This window comes from Pelobates fuscus, chromosome 2, assembly GCF_036172605.1.
Source record: "Pelobates fuscus isolate aPelFus1 chromosome 2, aPelFus1.pri, whole genome shotgun sequence".
NCBI classification, from domain to species: domain Eukaryota; kingdom Metazoa; phylum Chordata; class Amphibia; order Anura; family Pelobatidae; genus Pelobates; species Pelobates fuscus.
The window spans coordinates 14,897,724-14,915,330 of NC_086318.1; the positions used below are offsets into that span (position 1 = coordinate 14,897,724).

The following is a 17,607-nucleotide window of genomic DNA, read 5'->3' on the forward strand; positions in this document are numbered from 1 at the left end:
GACGCTCTATACTATACTATTACTATAATAACTTGCCCTGTCGATATTAATTCTGTATTAGATCAGGTGCACAGGAGTCATTTACATCCCTTGTTTTAATATTATAAATTGGCGCCAATCAAACTGAGCAGAATTTTAGAAGTGGGCACAGTTTGTGTTACTGTTCTCTGTCTGGGTAATTTACACACTTATTGAGAATAAATTAGTGTTTCTTGAACAATGTTCGAGCTGTTCGTCTTTCTAATTTATTCATCTCAATTTTTCCTTTTTTTTTTAATGTAAAGGCTGAAATCCATCACGTCAACCTCCCTTTAATAGTCTGTCAGGTTGCTCTCGATTCCCTAGCACATCACAAAGCATTCTGATTCCCCTGGGATCTTTCCAATTCACAGCATTCCAGAACTTGAGGCCGCTCGAGGCAAATACAGTTCAGCCTCTGTGCAATCTCAGACCATTAACATACAAATCCAATGGGGTCTGCTCTCCAACTGTGCAACCTACATCTAACTGTGTGCATATTTACTTACAAATGCTGAAGTGCAATAACTGATATCAAAATGCAGATTCTTCAAAAGAATATTATAATATCAGAATACGCAATGAAGCAGACACAGTGTTATCCCTCTACATTGCCTGCCCTCATTTCTCTGTGAGTTCCCATAGATGCAGCTTATTAAAGGGACACTATTGGCACTTAATGAAGTGGCCTGGGTACAGTGCCCCTGTCATTTTAGCCTTGCATTCTAAAACATTGCTGTTTAGTAGTTACAACAATGTTTTCATTGCAGGGCTAAGCACACCTCTAGCAACTGATGTTGGCAGTCGTTAGAGGTGCTCCTGCTCACCTTGATTGATGCGTCACATAGAGAACATTCCATTGGAGGAGCACAGTATGCATTTCTCATCCTAAATACTTCTCTATGAGAAGACAAAGAAGTTAATCCTGTGGGACCACGTTGCAGGTGGGCACCTGTACTGAGTGTGTCTCTGTGCTAAAAAAAAGCATGTTTAATTTAATGTTGGGTGGCCCTGACTCTAAACAGGGAGGAGAAGACTTTAGTGTCAGGAATACTCTAAACAGGGAGGAGAAGACTTTAGTGTCAGGAATACTGTAAACAGGGAGGAGAAGACTTTAGTGTCAGGAATACTCTAAACAGGGAGGAGAAGACTTTAGTGTCAGGAATACTCTAAACAGGGAGGAGAAGACTTTAGTGTCAGGAATACTCTAAACAGGGAGGAGAAGACTTTAGTGTCAGGAATACTCTAAACAGGGAGGAGAAGACTTTAGTGTCAGGAATACTCTAAACAGGGAGGAGAAGACTTTAGTGTCAGGAATACTCTAAACATGGAGGAGAAGACGTTAGTGTAAGGAATACTGTAAACAGGGAGGAGAACACTTTAGTGTCAGGAATACTCTAAACAGGGAGGAGAAGACTTTAGTGTCAGGAATACTCTAAACAGGGAGGAGAAGACTTTAGTGTCAGGAATACTCTAAACAGGGAGGAGAAGACTTTAGTGTCAGGAATACTCTAAACAGGGAGGAGAAGACTTTAGTGTCAGGAATACTCTAAACAGGGAGGAGAACACTTTAGTGTTAGGAAAAAAGAAAAACTGGCTTTTCATCTGTATTCATATTATTTATAAAGCGCCAACAAATTCCGCAGCGCTGTAAGATGCGCTGGACTAACAGACATGTATTGGCCGCCGAAAGTATCATATTCTAGGGTGTGCGGCTGACTTTGGTGCATAGCCGAACATTTCTTGCACACTATAACAAGTCAAACAGAGTTAAGCAGTGATGAGAGAAAAATAAAATCTTTCCCCCCATCCCATAGACACAGCGGATTGCTAGATCTGCCAGAAAATGGTAGACGTGGGATTTATTCTAATATCAGCTAAACATCTTTAAGGCACAAAGTAGAGTTTGACCCTTTTATCACAAGATTTTAGGCAAAATATGTCATAGCATGACTGCCCAAGCACATCAACGTTCATGAAGGGGTTAAGACTAATAAACAGGCGGTCTGTATTCTAGGTCGGTTATGTGCTTTTAACATGTTTGTAGATGTACCTAAAAATGCTAGATAATGTTTTAACTTTTTTTTTTTTTTTTTTAACAGTATTGCATGCTGATTCTAGGTGTATGTTTAATATAAAGTTATTTCTTTGGGATGAAAATGTGTAAATTCATGGAAAATGATTGAAGACATAAGGCTTTCATTTGAGCAATGTGCGAATAATTACACCGTAAATTGTTCTAAAACGTTCATTTATCTCTCTCAGCTCTGTTCAGACAGCACAACCTACTATGGGAATCAGACTCGGAGGCCATGTCCTCGAATTCCCCTTCCTTTTGAAGATTACAGTGAGAAATCTGTGTGCATATGTTATATAGGGAACATGAGTGACTCTGGTAAGATAAATAAATGATCCTGCCTCTAGCTGTTTTGAAGTTTGCAGTCACAGCCTTCGGAACTAAATCAACAATCTGAGGTTCCTGTGAAGAGTTTTATTTTGCTTTTTTAGCAGACAGCCATATTGACAATAGCACTGTTATTTGATCAGCTGCTTAAGTCTTTAAACATTTTGTAAAATGATAATTGTTGTCACTTGTGTGCCATTAGTTTCATCTTTAGAAGTTATGATATTGCATTGTCTAGTATAAAAGCAGGATGGCTGCCCTGCTTAGCTTCACATTAGTTGATTTACAGCATGTAGTTAATCCGCACGTACATCGGATATTAGAATTAGAGTTCTAAAGACCAAGTAGAATAGAGCAGTTTACATATAGAAATAGAGATTGCATTACTGTTTCCACCTCTACGGGATTATGTAATAAATAGCCAGTACCAAGAAAAAAACTAAAACGTTAAATACTATTTTCAACGAATAGTACATGTGATTTTTTTAACACTATCAATTTTCTGAATGGTGGCGAAGAAAAATGTTAAAACTGTTTCCCAGAATAGTCTGCCAATCCCAGCACTTCCTGATGGCTCCTTCAAAATAACATTGGTATGGTCCAAGACATGATCCATTGAAATTCAATGATTTAGGTAAACTAGAAAAATGGTCAGAGTTGTGGCAGCTGACATTTAATGTGGATAAGTGCAAGATAATGCATCTTGGACGTAAAAACCCAAGGGCAGAGTACAGAATATTTGATAGAGTCCTAACCTCAACATCTGAGGAAAGGGATTTAGGGGTGATTATTTCTGATGACTTAAAGGTAGGCAGACAATGTAATAGAGCAGCAAGAAATGCTAGCAGAATGCTTGGTTGTATAGGGAGAGGTATTAGCAGTAGAAAGAGGGAAGTGCTCATGCCCTTGTACAGAACACTGGTGAGACCTCACTTGGAGTATTGTACGCAGTACTGGAGACCCTATCTTCAGAAGGATATTGATACCTTAGAGAGAGTTCAGAGAAGGGCTACTAAACTGGTTCATGGATTTCAGGATAAAACTTACCAGGAAAGATTAAAGGATCTTAACATGTATAGCTTGGAGGAAAGATGAGAGAGGGGGGATATGATAGAAACATTTAAATACATAAAGGGAATCAACACAGTAAAGGAGGAGACTATATTTAAAAGAAGAAAAACTACCACAACAGGACATAGTCTTAAATTAGAGGGACAAAGGTTTAACAAAAATATCAGGAAGTATTACTTTACTGAGAGGGTAGTGGATGCATGGAATAGCCTTCCAGCTAAAATGGTAGAGGTTAACACAGTGAGGGAGTTTAAGCATGCGTGGGATAGGCATAAGGCTATCCTAACTATAAGATAAGGCCAGGGACTAATGAAAGTATTTAGAAAATTGGTCAGACTAGATGGGCCGAATGGTTCTTATCTGCCGTCACATTCTATGTTTCTATGAAATATGATCTACTACCCATCCGTAATTAATAAAATGGTTGTCATTGGTTGTGGATTTGTCTAAAGTATCAAGTCAAAAACTATAAATTATGGAGAAGGTACTTTATTTACTAGGCAGATCAATAGTTTCCTGCTGAGTTTTAGTGGCAATGCTGAGACGTCTGTTAACAAAAAAAGAGTTTTACAGGAAATCTGTCTCTTTGCCATTGATCAGACATTGACTCTTAATTCTTATGAAGCAAATTTGGCTTTATCGTTATTCTTAGTGGGATTACTGACAATACCCCATAATCCCTGGTCAGCAGTGTTCAGGCCATGACAGAAGTTTAATCTATGAAAAGATTGCTTAAAGGACACTCTACGTACGTTTTGGTGTATAGCTAATGCTCCTGTTGTAGTCTCACTGCTCAATTCTCTGTAATCATGCGTGATTTTGTTTATGCAGCCCTAGCCACACCTCCCTTGGCTGATTGTTACACATCCTCCCAACACATTTCCTGAATAGAGAGATCTAATTGTTAAAATCCCTTTATTGCACATTCTGTTTAATTTGGAATGTATTATTGAACAAGGTGAATCAGTAAGATGTGAGTATATGCCCAAATCTATACTAATTAGATGAGTGGAGCTCTGTGCAGAACATACAAATATATACACTTACCCTAAAATAGGGTGTTACGTTTGAATGTACACTTAATACATATAGGGAGACACAGAATAAAAAAAAATATAGTGTAAATCATCAAAAGATGGTGTAAACACAGAACTTAATTGTAAGTATATCAACTCACATTGATGGGAGCCTCTAGAGGACAGGCTCAAATCACATCAGCAGTAGTGTCGTTGGTGTCACTGCACCCTTTTGCAGGGGGTATGTATCCTCAAAGGACGAGATAAAGGGGGAAAAATCTCTAGTGTATTACGTTTATATATATATATATATATATATATATATATATATATATATATATATATATATACATATATATAGCATAAAGTGATGATGGTTTTGCTCACCTTTTTAAGAGCCTGTTTGCTTGTATAGAATGCATTATTCCCTGCTCTGTTAATAGCCTGCTAAAGCCTGCCTGTGACTCATGTGTGTATTTAAAGTGTATTTAAAGGAGAAGATAATCACTTCTAAAGTAAACACACTGTCCTGTATGATTTGATTGAAAATAAAACCAATTTTCATGCAGGCTGTGTGAGTCACAGCCAGAGGAGGTTTATATAGAGCAATAGAAACAATAGTTATTTACCTCCCTAATACACAAAAACTGCTTCATTAAGCTAAAGTTGTGTTGGTGCTTAGAGTATGCCTTTAAATTATGTTTTACATCCTATTAAAAGGGATAGGGGACTGTATGATGTGACATATTAGTATAGGCATAACGCAGAGTAATGGAAAGACAGGTTTATTGAAGGTAACAGATCCAGGGCCCTCTCCTCTATGCATGGAGCTTATGTGCCAAGTGACTGGAGCGTCCCTTTAAATAAACGAATTGAAATGGAAAATATTTAATTACATTATAGCAGTGAGAACGTTTATATTGTATTCTCTAAAAACGAATAAGTACAGGGAATGATTAAATTGTGAATAGAAAGTTGGACGGATTAGATTTCCGATGGAAAATTTAGGAGAGCGAGTTTAATAATGTATAGCTTTGTAATTAACTGACTTCTCGTCCTTAAATGGGAAAGCTTTTCTGTGTTCAAGTTTCAGGCTTTTAAGAAAACCCAAAGAGAAACCAGTGCGTACTGTGGGGGGTCTGATAGGTTACATAACTCGTGACCTAATAACCAAATATAGAAAAAACAACGCTGGTTAGAAATGGAACGAATCCATACACCAGAGTTGTGATGGTTGGAAGATACCATGGGGCTTAACCCCTAGAAATACAAAGAAAAAAATGGACTAATGGGTGGCAGATGTAGAACAAACTGCCTCCCAAAAAGACCCAGTATCTATATGAAAAGAGCTCCTCTGCATATGTAAATGTGAAGATGGAACGCAGGGAGCAAAAAACAAAAACTCTTTAATAGTTCCTCATGAGGGAGAAACTCAAAACAAACATAAATGAATTAAAATAGGATGAAATAAATGCTATGCTGACTGATCACAGAAGTAACTTAGAATATATATGCAACATTGCTAAATATAGTTACAATTTCTATGATCAAAAAAGGAATTAGATGCAATAATGGTAGAATGCAAACAAGCCCTTTAGATGTAAAATCTATGGAGAGAAGAAGCAAGTGCATCAGATACAAAGTAACTAAATGAGCATGTAACCTAAACGATGAACCAGCAGATACACCAATAGTACAACTGTACCGAGCAAGCCTATAGTGCTATAGGAGATTTGGGGGAAGGAGTCCCTAGCAGGGTGTAAATAATAAGCTGGTATCTAATCCTCAATAAAGCACGTCAGAGAACCAAAATCATCCTAGTTAAGATGATCCGCAGAACTAAATGCCCTTTTTTGATCGTAGAAATTGTAACTATATTTAGCAATGTTGCATATATATTCTAAGTAACCAAATATCTTAATCTTTGCTAAACATGGGATTGCATGTGTTTTGTAGTTAGTTGTCTGAATTCTCGAATTTAGAATCAAATCCATATTCCAACCACCATGCCTACAAACATCAGCCATTTAGATGAGATTTCCTTCTTTTTAATGATGTTTAGTTTGGACAGCCAGTGAGCCTCCTGAACGTGTCTGTGTGTTTTAACGCATTTAGTTATTGCTGCATGAATGGCTAATAATATATTTGCACATTCACCATATATCACATACATCTATAAGTGATTACATCAGTTTGACACGTTGAGCCCAGGACATAGGCAGTTGGCAAATTATTTTTTGCAGACATTTTTTATAGAATATTTTTTTGGTTTATGATTTATTTTCTTTACTCTATTGTTGCCTCACCCTCAGTGTTCTTTATTTTAAATTCTATACAAAAAATAGCTAATACCCAACTTTGATGGTTAGCTTTCTGGATAATTCCGGCTGTTAGTTTTTGTAAAATGTCATTGAATTACTAAAACCAAAAGTACGGTATGTATAAATGGTAACCTTTTGGTGAAATCAGAGATCAATTAACACAAAGAATTCTGGTTACATTGACATTAAAAAAGAACGTACCCCATATGAAGTCCCTCTGCTAAATTGCTCTAAAGTTAAATAAAATGCTCTGCTGGCTTTTGTTTGTTGTTAAAATACAGTTGAAGGAAAGATCGATGTTGATGTCAGTTTGACAGGTTAAACACGAAAGCCCACTGCGTCTGCACTTTATAAACTGCGTGAAACAGCGTTACATATTATTCTGGGGAAAGCTGAAATCCCACTTCATGTCTTGCTGCTGTTTATTAAACTGTGTCTACGTTTTGCTTGGTAAAACTAACAAGCCTTTTATTATTGCACAGCGATAGTTCATGGAATAACTGGTTCTATATTCGCAGGGTTACTAAACCGGGCTATTTTTCTTCTGGAAATGGTATTTATATCAAGTGTTTCCAGCTTTAATGGACACATTCTAATGTTAGAAATACAAACATATATCCAAATGTTAGAGATTTCTCCTATCTTTTTAGATTATCATTTTCTGTCCTAACAAGTAAACACAGCCACAGTCTCACCACCATCTCTATGGGGAACGTCCGGTGTCTTCATGCAGAGACACTGAATGTCGGTCTTGCAGCAGAATCAGCCTCAAGTGGGACAAATGTCCTTAGGGACAAATGTAAACACGGCAAGGATTTCTGCCTCCCTAGGCAAAGATCCATTTTGCCGCCCCCTAATATCACTCACTCACTGACAGGCACACACTGGCAAACACACACACACTCACTGACAGACATACAGTCACTGACAGACATACACTCACTCACTGACACACACACACACAGAAACTCTCTGACAGACATACATTCACTGACAGACATACACTCACTCACTGACACACACACACACACACACACACACACACAGAAACTCTCTGACAGACATACATTCACTGACAGACATACACTCACTCACTGACACACACACACACACATAAACTCTCTGACAGACATACACTCACTGACAAACATACACTCACTGACATACATACACTCACTCACTGATACACATACACACACATAAACTATCTGACAGACATACACTCACTGACAGACACTCACTGACAGGCATATACTCACTCACTGACAGACACACAGACAGACACTCACTGACAAACACACACAGGCAGATACTCACTGACATACACACACACTGACAGTCAAACACTCACACACTCACTGACAGACACACACACACACAGGCAGACACTCAATGACATACATACACTTACTCACTGACACACACACACACACACACAAACACACTCAGTGACAGTCAAACACTCACACACTCACTGACACACAGACTCATACATCCAGCCGGCTTACCTCCCTGGGGTCCAGTGTGGTGCAGCTCCTCAGTCCTCCAGCGCGCTGTTTAGTATGCCAGGGCCAGAATTATGTCATATTCCAGCTCCCAGCATCACAAAGGGCGTGCGAGGAAGGAGTGGGGAGATGCAAGAATATAATATATAAAATAACCCTCAGTGAGTTAACAGACAAAGAAAATTAGAAACATAGAAAGTGACAGCAGATAAGAACACCCTCACACACACAGCACCCCTCTTACACACACACACTGCACCCCTCATACACATGCTGCACCCTTCACACATACACACAGCACACCCAACACACTGCACCCCTCACACATACAATATGTCCAAACATATATATATATATTAATTTGTAGTGGTTATGGTGCGTAGTGGTTACCACCAACCCGCATTGTGATTCCATACCCCAGGCTGAAGGTACTCGTTTCAGCACCACTTGTTTAGTACCAGTTGAGTTTTCATAGTTTAGGCTTCAGAACACCACAGGTCCTTGGGATACAATTTTACCGACACCTGGGGGAACTCAAGAAAGTTATTCACTAAAGTGAGGATTCAAAGAGAATTCAAAGTGATATTCATATATAAGGCCGGAGTAGCTGAACTGGAAGCTGACTTAGAGAATTATTCCAGATTGGCTACTTTGGCTTTATATTTGAAGTTCACTTTGAATTAACCTTGAATTCCCATGTTGGGGAATAATCTCTCAATACTATGAGTTAATTTATTAACAGTGACAGCAAAGAAGAAGCCAGCACTTCGACTGATGCCAATGTAATGGGCAAATGTCAATGAGAAATAATGAGACATATTATGTGAGAATGCTGAGAAAAGCTAATTTTGTGCTAATAAAAGTAAAAATGACTCAAATTTGGAAAGTTTTCTGTAAACAAAATACATGACCTTTTGTCATTCAGTAAAAAGAAAGTGCGGATACATGTCTCCTAGATGATGTTAGACTCTGCCAGCAGCAAGTGAGAGAGTGCATTATAGGAGTTGTACGTCCATACAGTGTGTCTGTATTTTATGCTGTCAGGTTGTTTTGTAAGAATGTTTCCTATGTAACGCTGTGTGCAATGATCACCTTAGTCACTCCGTGTGTCTGAGTCAGCATTATTGCTCTGAGCCTCGCAGACCCAGGAGAATATTGATAAAATGTCAAGCGCCTTTTAGCTGTAAAATACGATAGCGAAACAGACAATACGCACGCCAAATAGATCGGTATCCTGCTGGCAGCATTCACACCTAAAAACCGAATGAGATTTCAGAACCCCTTATCGTTGGGAAGTTTTTAGATCTTATTTAATGTAATAAATAACATTTATCAAATATGATTGTGTTGGTGGCATAGCCGGGACTCGAGCTGGATGGTGGTGTTAAGCAGACACTCTACCAGAGAAGGCGCAAAATCGACTGAATTTTGCAGCATATCAACTAATAATAGCCCATACTTACCTTCTAACAAATGGCACAGCACCAGGAAAAGTAGTTGGCAGAAATCGGGAGAAGTATGCCTTTTTTGCAGTCCTGCAATCTCAAGGGCAATAGAACACGCTGCAGACCCAAGACGTAGTGTAGGAAGACAGAGAAGGAGAGCTAGCATCTAGCCCGCTAACTGCTGATGGACAGTTGGTCACACAAGCCGTATTACAATCTACACTGGACTTTGCCATACACACTACAATCTACACTACAAAAAGCGATGGGGGAAATCCATAAGGAATTGCAAGTTTTGGGCAATGTGGCCATGTGGAATCCAAAATGGAATCGAAATAAATAACCTCAGAATCTTTGCAATCTGTCAGCAGAGACCTTGTTCCAATGCAAGGCCTTGGAGACCATGGAGACTCTCGGAAAAAAAATCAAGTCCCATATCTCTGGGGCTTTCCTGTGAAACTTCTTGTATCCAGGAACATACAATGGTACCAATATCCTCTCTATGACTACACCTAGTTCAGACCCATAACTCTGATACCACAAGAGTAAACATCAAAATAATAATCCCCTTTTCTCTAGATTTATTTAGGAGAATAAAAAAACAGAATAGCAGCACAAGTTTTAACACGACTAGTTGCAGAGGGCTACCTAGACTTTCCAGAGATTGGAGAGTACTTTCATGCTGTCCAGCTCTCCAATATAGTAAGCCCTCTTTCCATAGATTATACTCCTCAATGAGACCATCATGAATTTATCTTGGTGCAATGCCCAAATATTAAATATCTGTTCTGGTTACCTAAGCTAGCTAGATATCCCCCCCCCCCCCCCACATGCCCCACAACCCAATTACTACTATCCATGTGGGACTAATTCTGCCAAAAGTTATGTGGATACTGCCCTTGGTCATTAGCAACACCACATGCGATTCACAGAAATAATCCATAATTAAATTTATTTTTTTGGCCGAGTGTGGAATGATACACATTCATCATCTGATCCATACAGGGACCATGATGACATTTCCTGATCTACAAAGGGCATTTAATACTGTGACAAATAACCCTAGTCACCATATGTATTCCTGTTGTTATCCCCTATGTTTTCCCCAAGTGACTGTGTTCACTGCTCTGGCTCTTATCACCTGCCCCTCCAAGACAATCAACCGGGAGTCCAGAGAGCCGCAACTTACCTACAACACCTCTGGTGCTCCTGCCCAATCTCGGCTAATCCCACCTACCGGCCAAATTCCACCCCCATTTCCCCCCACTTCTCGGCCAGCAAGAAGAGAACTTTTTTGGAGGGGGGGGGGGGGGGGGGGATGAACTAAATGGAACAATCACTTCCTGTTGTTGAATAGGGTCGCCATGCTCGGTGTCAGTGTATAAATGACCATGCAAGTACTAATAAAATCAGATCTAGTCCCAACATTAAGTCTCGACTAATGTATGGGGGGAAAGCTATAACAGCTATACACACTACTACTCGGGGTAGGTATAACACTGAGGAAAAGGGACTCTCTGGCAGTAATAGAGCTGTAATCCACCACACATCTCCAACATAAAACTATTTTAGGGTATATATACATACACCTAGGAATTAATACGGAAGACATTTGGGGAAAAGATGCATCTATAAAGCATCCCACCGACAAAACTGTTCCCACTATTCTACATTATGGTAAACAGTCGCCATCTCCCAAATGGGGGTTTGTCCAGGCTTGGCATAAAGACCTGGGTTACACACTTGAACCCACCAAATGGTTACATGCATGCAACACCCATAAGGGACTCACACCGTGTGTTACACACTTAGAAACAACTTGAAAGGTCTGATGGTATTTATTACCAGCAAAACTAACAACGCATATTTCCTATTCAAACTTTTCATTAAAAAAACACAAAACAATTTCAAAACAATATTATAACAATTCAAACAGTTTCCTATCTCACGGAATCTATGTTTGAGATGCCACATGGAGGTGGGTACTATACTCCATATCTGGTGGAACTGCCACCCAATAAGGTCTTATAGGAAGAAGGTAGCTGATCTCTGCAGTCACAGGGCTTTTCTGAAGACTTATCCATACTAATTCGGAAAACAACATTCCAAATTCTAATTGCAGCTATCTTATTAATTGCTAGAAAATGGAAAAATATCAACATGCCAACATTAACAGAATTAATTTCTCAAATCTCACTGAATTTCACTTAAGAGATAATGGCCTTGGAGCAGCCACAGACTGGGAGGGCGACGTGAGAAGCAAATGAGTTGTGGAAGGATTATATTGGAAAACAATAACAAGTGGTGTGCAGGAGAAAATGATAACTCCAATTCCCAAATATGATGCAATAGCAAATGTTAAAAAATCATACTAAACTTATAAGATATACTACAAACCCCAATAAGGTTAGTTATCGAGGGTGACACGGACTGATATTGGTAGCGAATTGAATAAAGATGTCCCCACATTCGTAATTTTTCTTTTCCCCCAACGTAACAAACCCACTGCTGTTCTTTTGATTCCTCTTGAGTTCCATATAATACATTGTTCCTTAGACTGGGTAAAGTATAGTTTTGAGAAAAGCCTGATTTCATGCAGTTAGCACTCCTTTCTTTATGTGACCACTCTGCTCAGCAATATAACCATTATTTCACGTATAGCTGTAATTTGGGATCTCTGTTACTATACGTTTTGCTTTGAATATGATTTAAAAACTAAATAAAATGTACAAGTCAAAAAATGTGATCATGCCATTTAATTACTATGAATTTGTTACCTCCGGTTTAATAACTAGATTTATACATTGTATTTTTATTGATATTGGTTTTAATAGTTATTAAAAGTATGATTGTGAATTATATTAAACAGCAGTAATAGTATTGCATGTCAAGTTTACAAATTATATATATAATATAAACTCTGCAAGGAGAGGGTATGAGCCGCTACAACCAATAATATTTATTGCTCATTGTTTTACACCACACTAAAACTTCATTACTCACAGTAGAAAACTGGATGGATTTAGAGGGACAAGAATCAGCTGGCTGGTCTACGATTTGTCCCATGGATGTCCCCCAAAAAGCATTATGTGACTCATTGAGAATTTAACTGTCTAGTTATTGAGACGGTGAGACCATTTGGTGTATGATATAAACATGATGGTTCTGTATGTATCTATGTATATTATTAATCTGATATAAGTTATGAACACATTTCAGTTGGCTATATTGCATAAATATTGCAAATGAGATATACAATGTTGTAAATATGTAGCATTTAGATTACATCTTTATAAATAGCGTAAATAATTTAGACATAAAGCTTTCAGACACGAAGTCGCATCACACAAACACATGTGCAGCTCCATTAGTCATGACTATACTAAAACCACCAGTTGTGCAATCCCACCAGGTATCGACAGAGCTAACACACCATCAATCTTCCCTGTGTGTACATCCCTTTATAAGAACAATTAGCACAACCATTATCTCTTCAAAATTCTACTAGAAGACAAAAATTATTGTTAACATATATTAAATTTCAAAGGTGTCTCCAACAGAAATGTTGTCAGGAAAGGTCACGCATGAATTAAAAGTAATTAAAGAACACATCCTTTGGGTATTAACGTCAAAATATCTATTCCCTGTCACCACAGTATTGGCCTGGAAATCTTTAATAACTAAAGTAGGACAATGAATGCATGACTGCGGTGATCATAGGTGACATTTTGTTCTGAGTCAAGTGAAAGTGCGTTGTGTCACGGGGGATTTTTCGTATACCTGTCAGGATAATGTTGGCTTTCTACGGTACTACATTATTCCAAAAATGTTTTGTTTTAGCTAGACCTTCTTTGTTTCAGTGTAATTTCAATCAGTCAAACCTAGCGTATCATTAAATACTGTGTTCAAAAGATAAAACCATATCACGTCAATGTTTCTATTCAATATGCAGTGAGTTGTGGTGAATTGAGAACTGACATTTATAATTAAAGCCTTTAATTGAAAATTTGGAAACAAATGTCCAACTCTGCCAGATTGGATACATTTTTTTTTAATAACTTTCGTATTGTAACCCAAGTGCTGCTAATTGGTTATAAACTTTCCCCAACAGATTGTTTAATGAATAAACGTTCATGATAATCAAAGAGCGGCCACCCAGCCACAGTAATTAGAACATCTATATATTTCACTTGCTCTGGGGTGGTACGTGAATGGTGAGGCTGACAGGCATGTGGAACTTATATTAAAGGAACACTTTAGTGTCACAACACAAACATGTATTCCTGATCCTATGGTGTTAAAAACACCATCTAGCCCCTCTGGTCCCCATCACCTCCTAAATATAGTAAAATCTTACCTTTATTCCAGTCTGCTACTGCAGACTCCGATCCTGATCTGCCTATTTGGCTGACATTATCAGAAGTGTTGGTCTCAGCCAATCACAATGCTTTCAAATATGAAAGCAAAATCAAGGTATTCAACAGTGTATCATAGAACAATGTATGTCAATTAAAATCTACAGTCCATCTTTTAATTTTAAAAAAAATACATGAGATAATAGTTTAATTGTTCTATTACAATTAAAAAATAAGAATTTCTGTGACTCCTTCTCTTGTAATATTGGGCTGGATACCATTGTTTTTAATATCTTCACAATGTCAGTTGAACAAACCTGATTTTGTTATATATTGAATTTCATTACTCGGTGTGTAATTGCTTTTTTTGTTTGTTTGTTATTCTAGGCTATGGACATGCTGCTCCAAGCACTGACGGAGGGAAGGTCTTCTGTATGTTTTATGCTCTCCTGGGAATCCCATTGACCCTGGTCATGTTTCAAAGCCTGGGCGAGAGGATAAATACCCTCGTTAAGTATCTTCTTCATCGTATAAAGAAGTGCCTTGGCATGAGGAGAGCTGAGGTATCTATGGCCAATATGGTCACTATTGGATTCTTCTCGTGCATTAGCACCTTGTGCATTGGAGCTGCTGCTTTTTCGTATTATGAACAGTGGACCTTTTTCCAGGCCTATTACTATTGCTTCATCACACTCACCACTATCGGATTTGGAGACTATGTTGCACTGCAGAAGGATGCAGCTCTCCAAAAAAACCCTCAGTATGTTACCTTTAGCTTTGTCTACATACTAGCAGGGCTCACGGTCATTGGAGCTTTCCTTAACTTGGTTGTTTTACGGTTTATGACTATGAATGCAGAAGATGAGAAAAGAGATGCTGAACATCGTGCTCTGCTTACTCGAAACGGTCATTCTAGTATTCACACAACAGACACAAGCTCCTCCGCTGGTGGATTTCGAAATGTATACGCCGAGGTTCTTCATTTCCAGTCCATGTGCTCTTGTTTGTGGTATAAAAGCAGGGAAAAATTACAATACTCTATCCCGATGATAATACCTCGGGACTTATCCACCTCAGACACATGTGTTGAGCAAAGCCATCCCTCCCCTGGAAGATATATGGGCACAGCATCCAATGGATGCATTTGTAACACACAACATTCAGCCATCAGCTCTGTATCTACAGGACTCCATAGTCTTTCTGCATATCGAGGACTCATGAAGAGGAGAAGCTCTGTGTGATTAAAAAAAAAAAAGTTTTACAATAAACTACTGAAACCTAATTGTTATATATAGCAGATTTACTGTACATATACCTAGAATTAGCATCAAATTTTTCCACAAAAAAAAGCCAATTTCACTGTCTATTTCATAATTCATCATGATCTGTATGTCATTTTTTCTACAGATATGTTAACCAACTGTTTGTAAAAGAGAAAGCAGATATTTCCCATATGTTGACAAGTAAAATAAAGCATCTGTGAGCTGGAAAGAGGTCTTCGATAAGCCAGTATATTCAGGGGATTGGGGGTTTATGACACGAGCTGCTGTTGCCTGCTACCAAAGCTAGCGTAAATGCTAATAACCTTTTAGAACCTGTTTGTTGTTAGATTATATGCAATTACTCACTGACTTAATTCCAGTGCTAATTTATTTTTGTATTATAAATCATTTTCCTAACTAATTTGTTTCTAAATCGTTATCATCTGTTCTAACCATCCTCTAGTATAGTGTTTGCCTGTTACATGCTATATGTTCGTATAGTACAGGGGTAAACAACCTTTGTCACTTCATATGTTGTGGACTACATATCCTATAATGCTGTTACAGCTATAATGCTGGCAATGCATCAAGGGAAATGTAGTCCAAAACATATGGAGTTCCGAGAACTCCTTACCTCTGATATTATGTTGTTTCAACTACAATGGGCAAGGTAGCTTTCACGATGCTTTGCTGTCCTGTTGGGGTGTTAACTACAGGTAGAATTCCTAACATGCTGCCCCCACAATTCCATGTTCTGCATCTTTTGCGAAACTTCATGTCCCATTATTCATTTCTAGCCTACTAGGCTAGGCTACTATAGATTGTAGATGAGTCATGCAAATATAGACTTGTTCAACCAACAAGTGTAGACTTACCAATCGGACCTCTATGTTCTAGTTTGATTCCTTATTTACATCCTCACCTAAAATATTGTCCATTTGTTTTGTTGCATCCTCATAAGCTGTAAAAACACTGTCTATTTAACACGATCCTGTAATTTATTCAGATGGTTGACACTGATAAACAAAACACTTTAAACATGTCTGCTGAATTTGAGCTGAATGAAAAATGATCGTACTTATGTTAATCAGGAGAAGAATTGAAGTTTTGACTTTTGTATGATATCATCAAAACGTCTTCGATTTGCTAACCATTTACAGTTGAAACTATGCTTTGCACTTTAACCTAGATGAATTGAAATAGATTTCGTAAATTTATATTTCTATTTTGCACCTTAAGCTGATTTGAATTGAAACATTTAATCAAAACCAGAAGATTGTTTTAATCTTTTTTTAAAAGAGGAATTGTCTTGTCCCCGGGACTCCACATTCCCAGTAAACGCTACATTGTTCTTACTGGAGTGAGTAGTGCAGTGTGGGTAATTATGAAACATACTTCCGGGAAACGTTATCACCGCATGATTCCCCAGGTGAGCTCGTTCACGCTTGGGTATCTCCTGAGAAAGGCCATTTCACTGTGTGCACACCTGGGCGTACCATCTAGTGCCGTGAGCATGCATGCAGTTTGATGGAACCTATATACATGGCACAGGTTAATTTAATTTACATGGGACGTTCTGACTGTAAATTATAAAATAAATTGTTTGGTATTTTCTAATTAAAATAAACAATTCATAGCTAGCATTTTGTTCAGGTTGTGACCATGATACTTTAAACTCATACATTGTGTCATTAATGTCAGATGATCTCATTACTAGACATTTCCTACAAGGTGGACATTAAAGGGTGGATTATTTTGCAGAGAGAGGGTTTACTGAGCTTACTGAATGCTAATTTTCCCAAATACCTCAATGGAAGAATTGCTATTCAGTACGCAGTGTAAATCAATGTTCTACTAAGAGAATTTTGCCCTAAATTAAAGCATCAAAAGAATGGCCATTGTAAGCCATGCAAATCTTTTTTTGTTTTGTTTAATTTATACCTTTTTTTGAAGTCTCACAATTGAATTTATTACCTGTATGACCTATTACCTGTGATTACCTTTGTTATTATCAATATATCAAGACGAGGTTGGCCGGTAAACAAAACATATGATTCAATTCTAACAGAACATGTACGGCCTACAGGTGACACGGACCCCGCCCAAATAAGCTAACATTACAAAGGGTATTGGGTAATTACATAAAGGTGACATGCATATATAATGAGATACAGATACCTAGGGCTGGTTTCTCTAAGTAAGGGTTTACT

General features: G+C 38.1%; 1 protein-coding gene across 1 annotated transcript in view; it reads left to right on the forward strand.

The window, feature by feature from the left end:
- KCNK3 (potassium two pore domain channel subfamily K member 3) overlaps window positions 1–17,037 on the forward strand; it is a 103,650-nt gene extending 86,613 nt beyond the window's left edge. The window contains exon 2 of the mRNA XM_063441966.1: window positions 14,523–17,037. Within this exon, the coding sequence (XP_063298036.1) occupies window positions 14,523–15,376 (854 nt within the window). The 3' untranslated portion in view covers window positions 15,377–17,037. The remainder of the gene's footprint in view (window positions 1–14,522) is intronic.
- The last annotated feature ends 570 nt before the right edge of the window (window positions 17,038–17,607 follow it).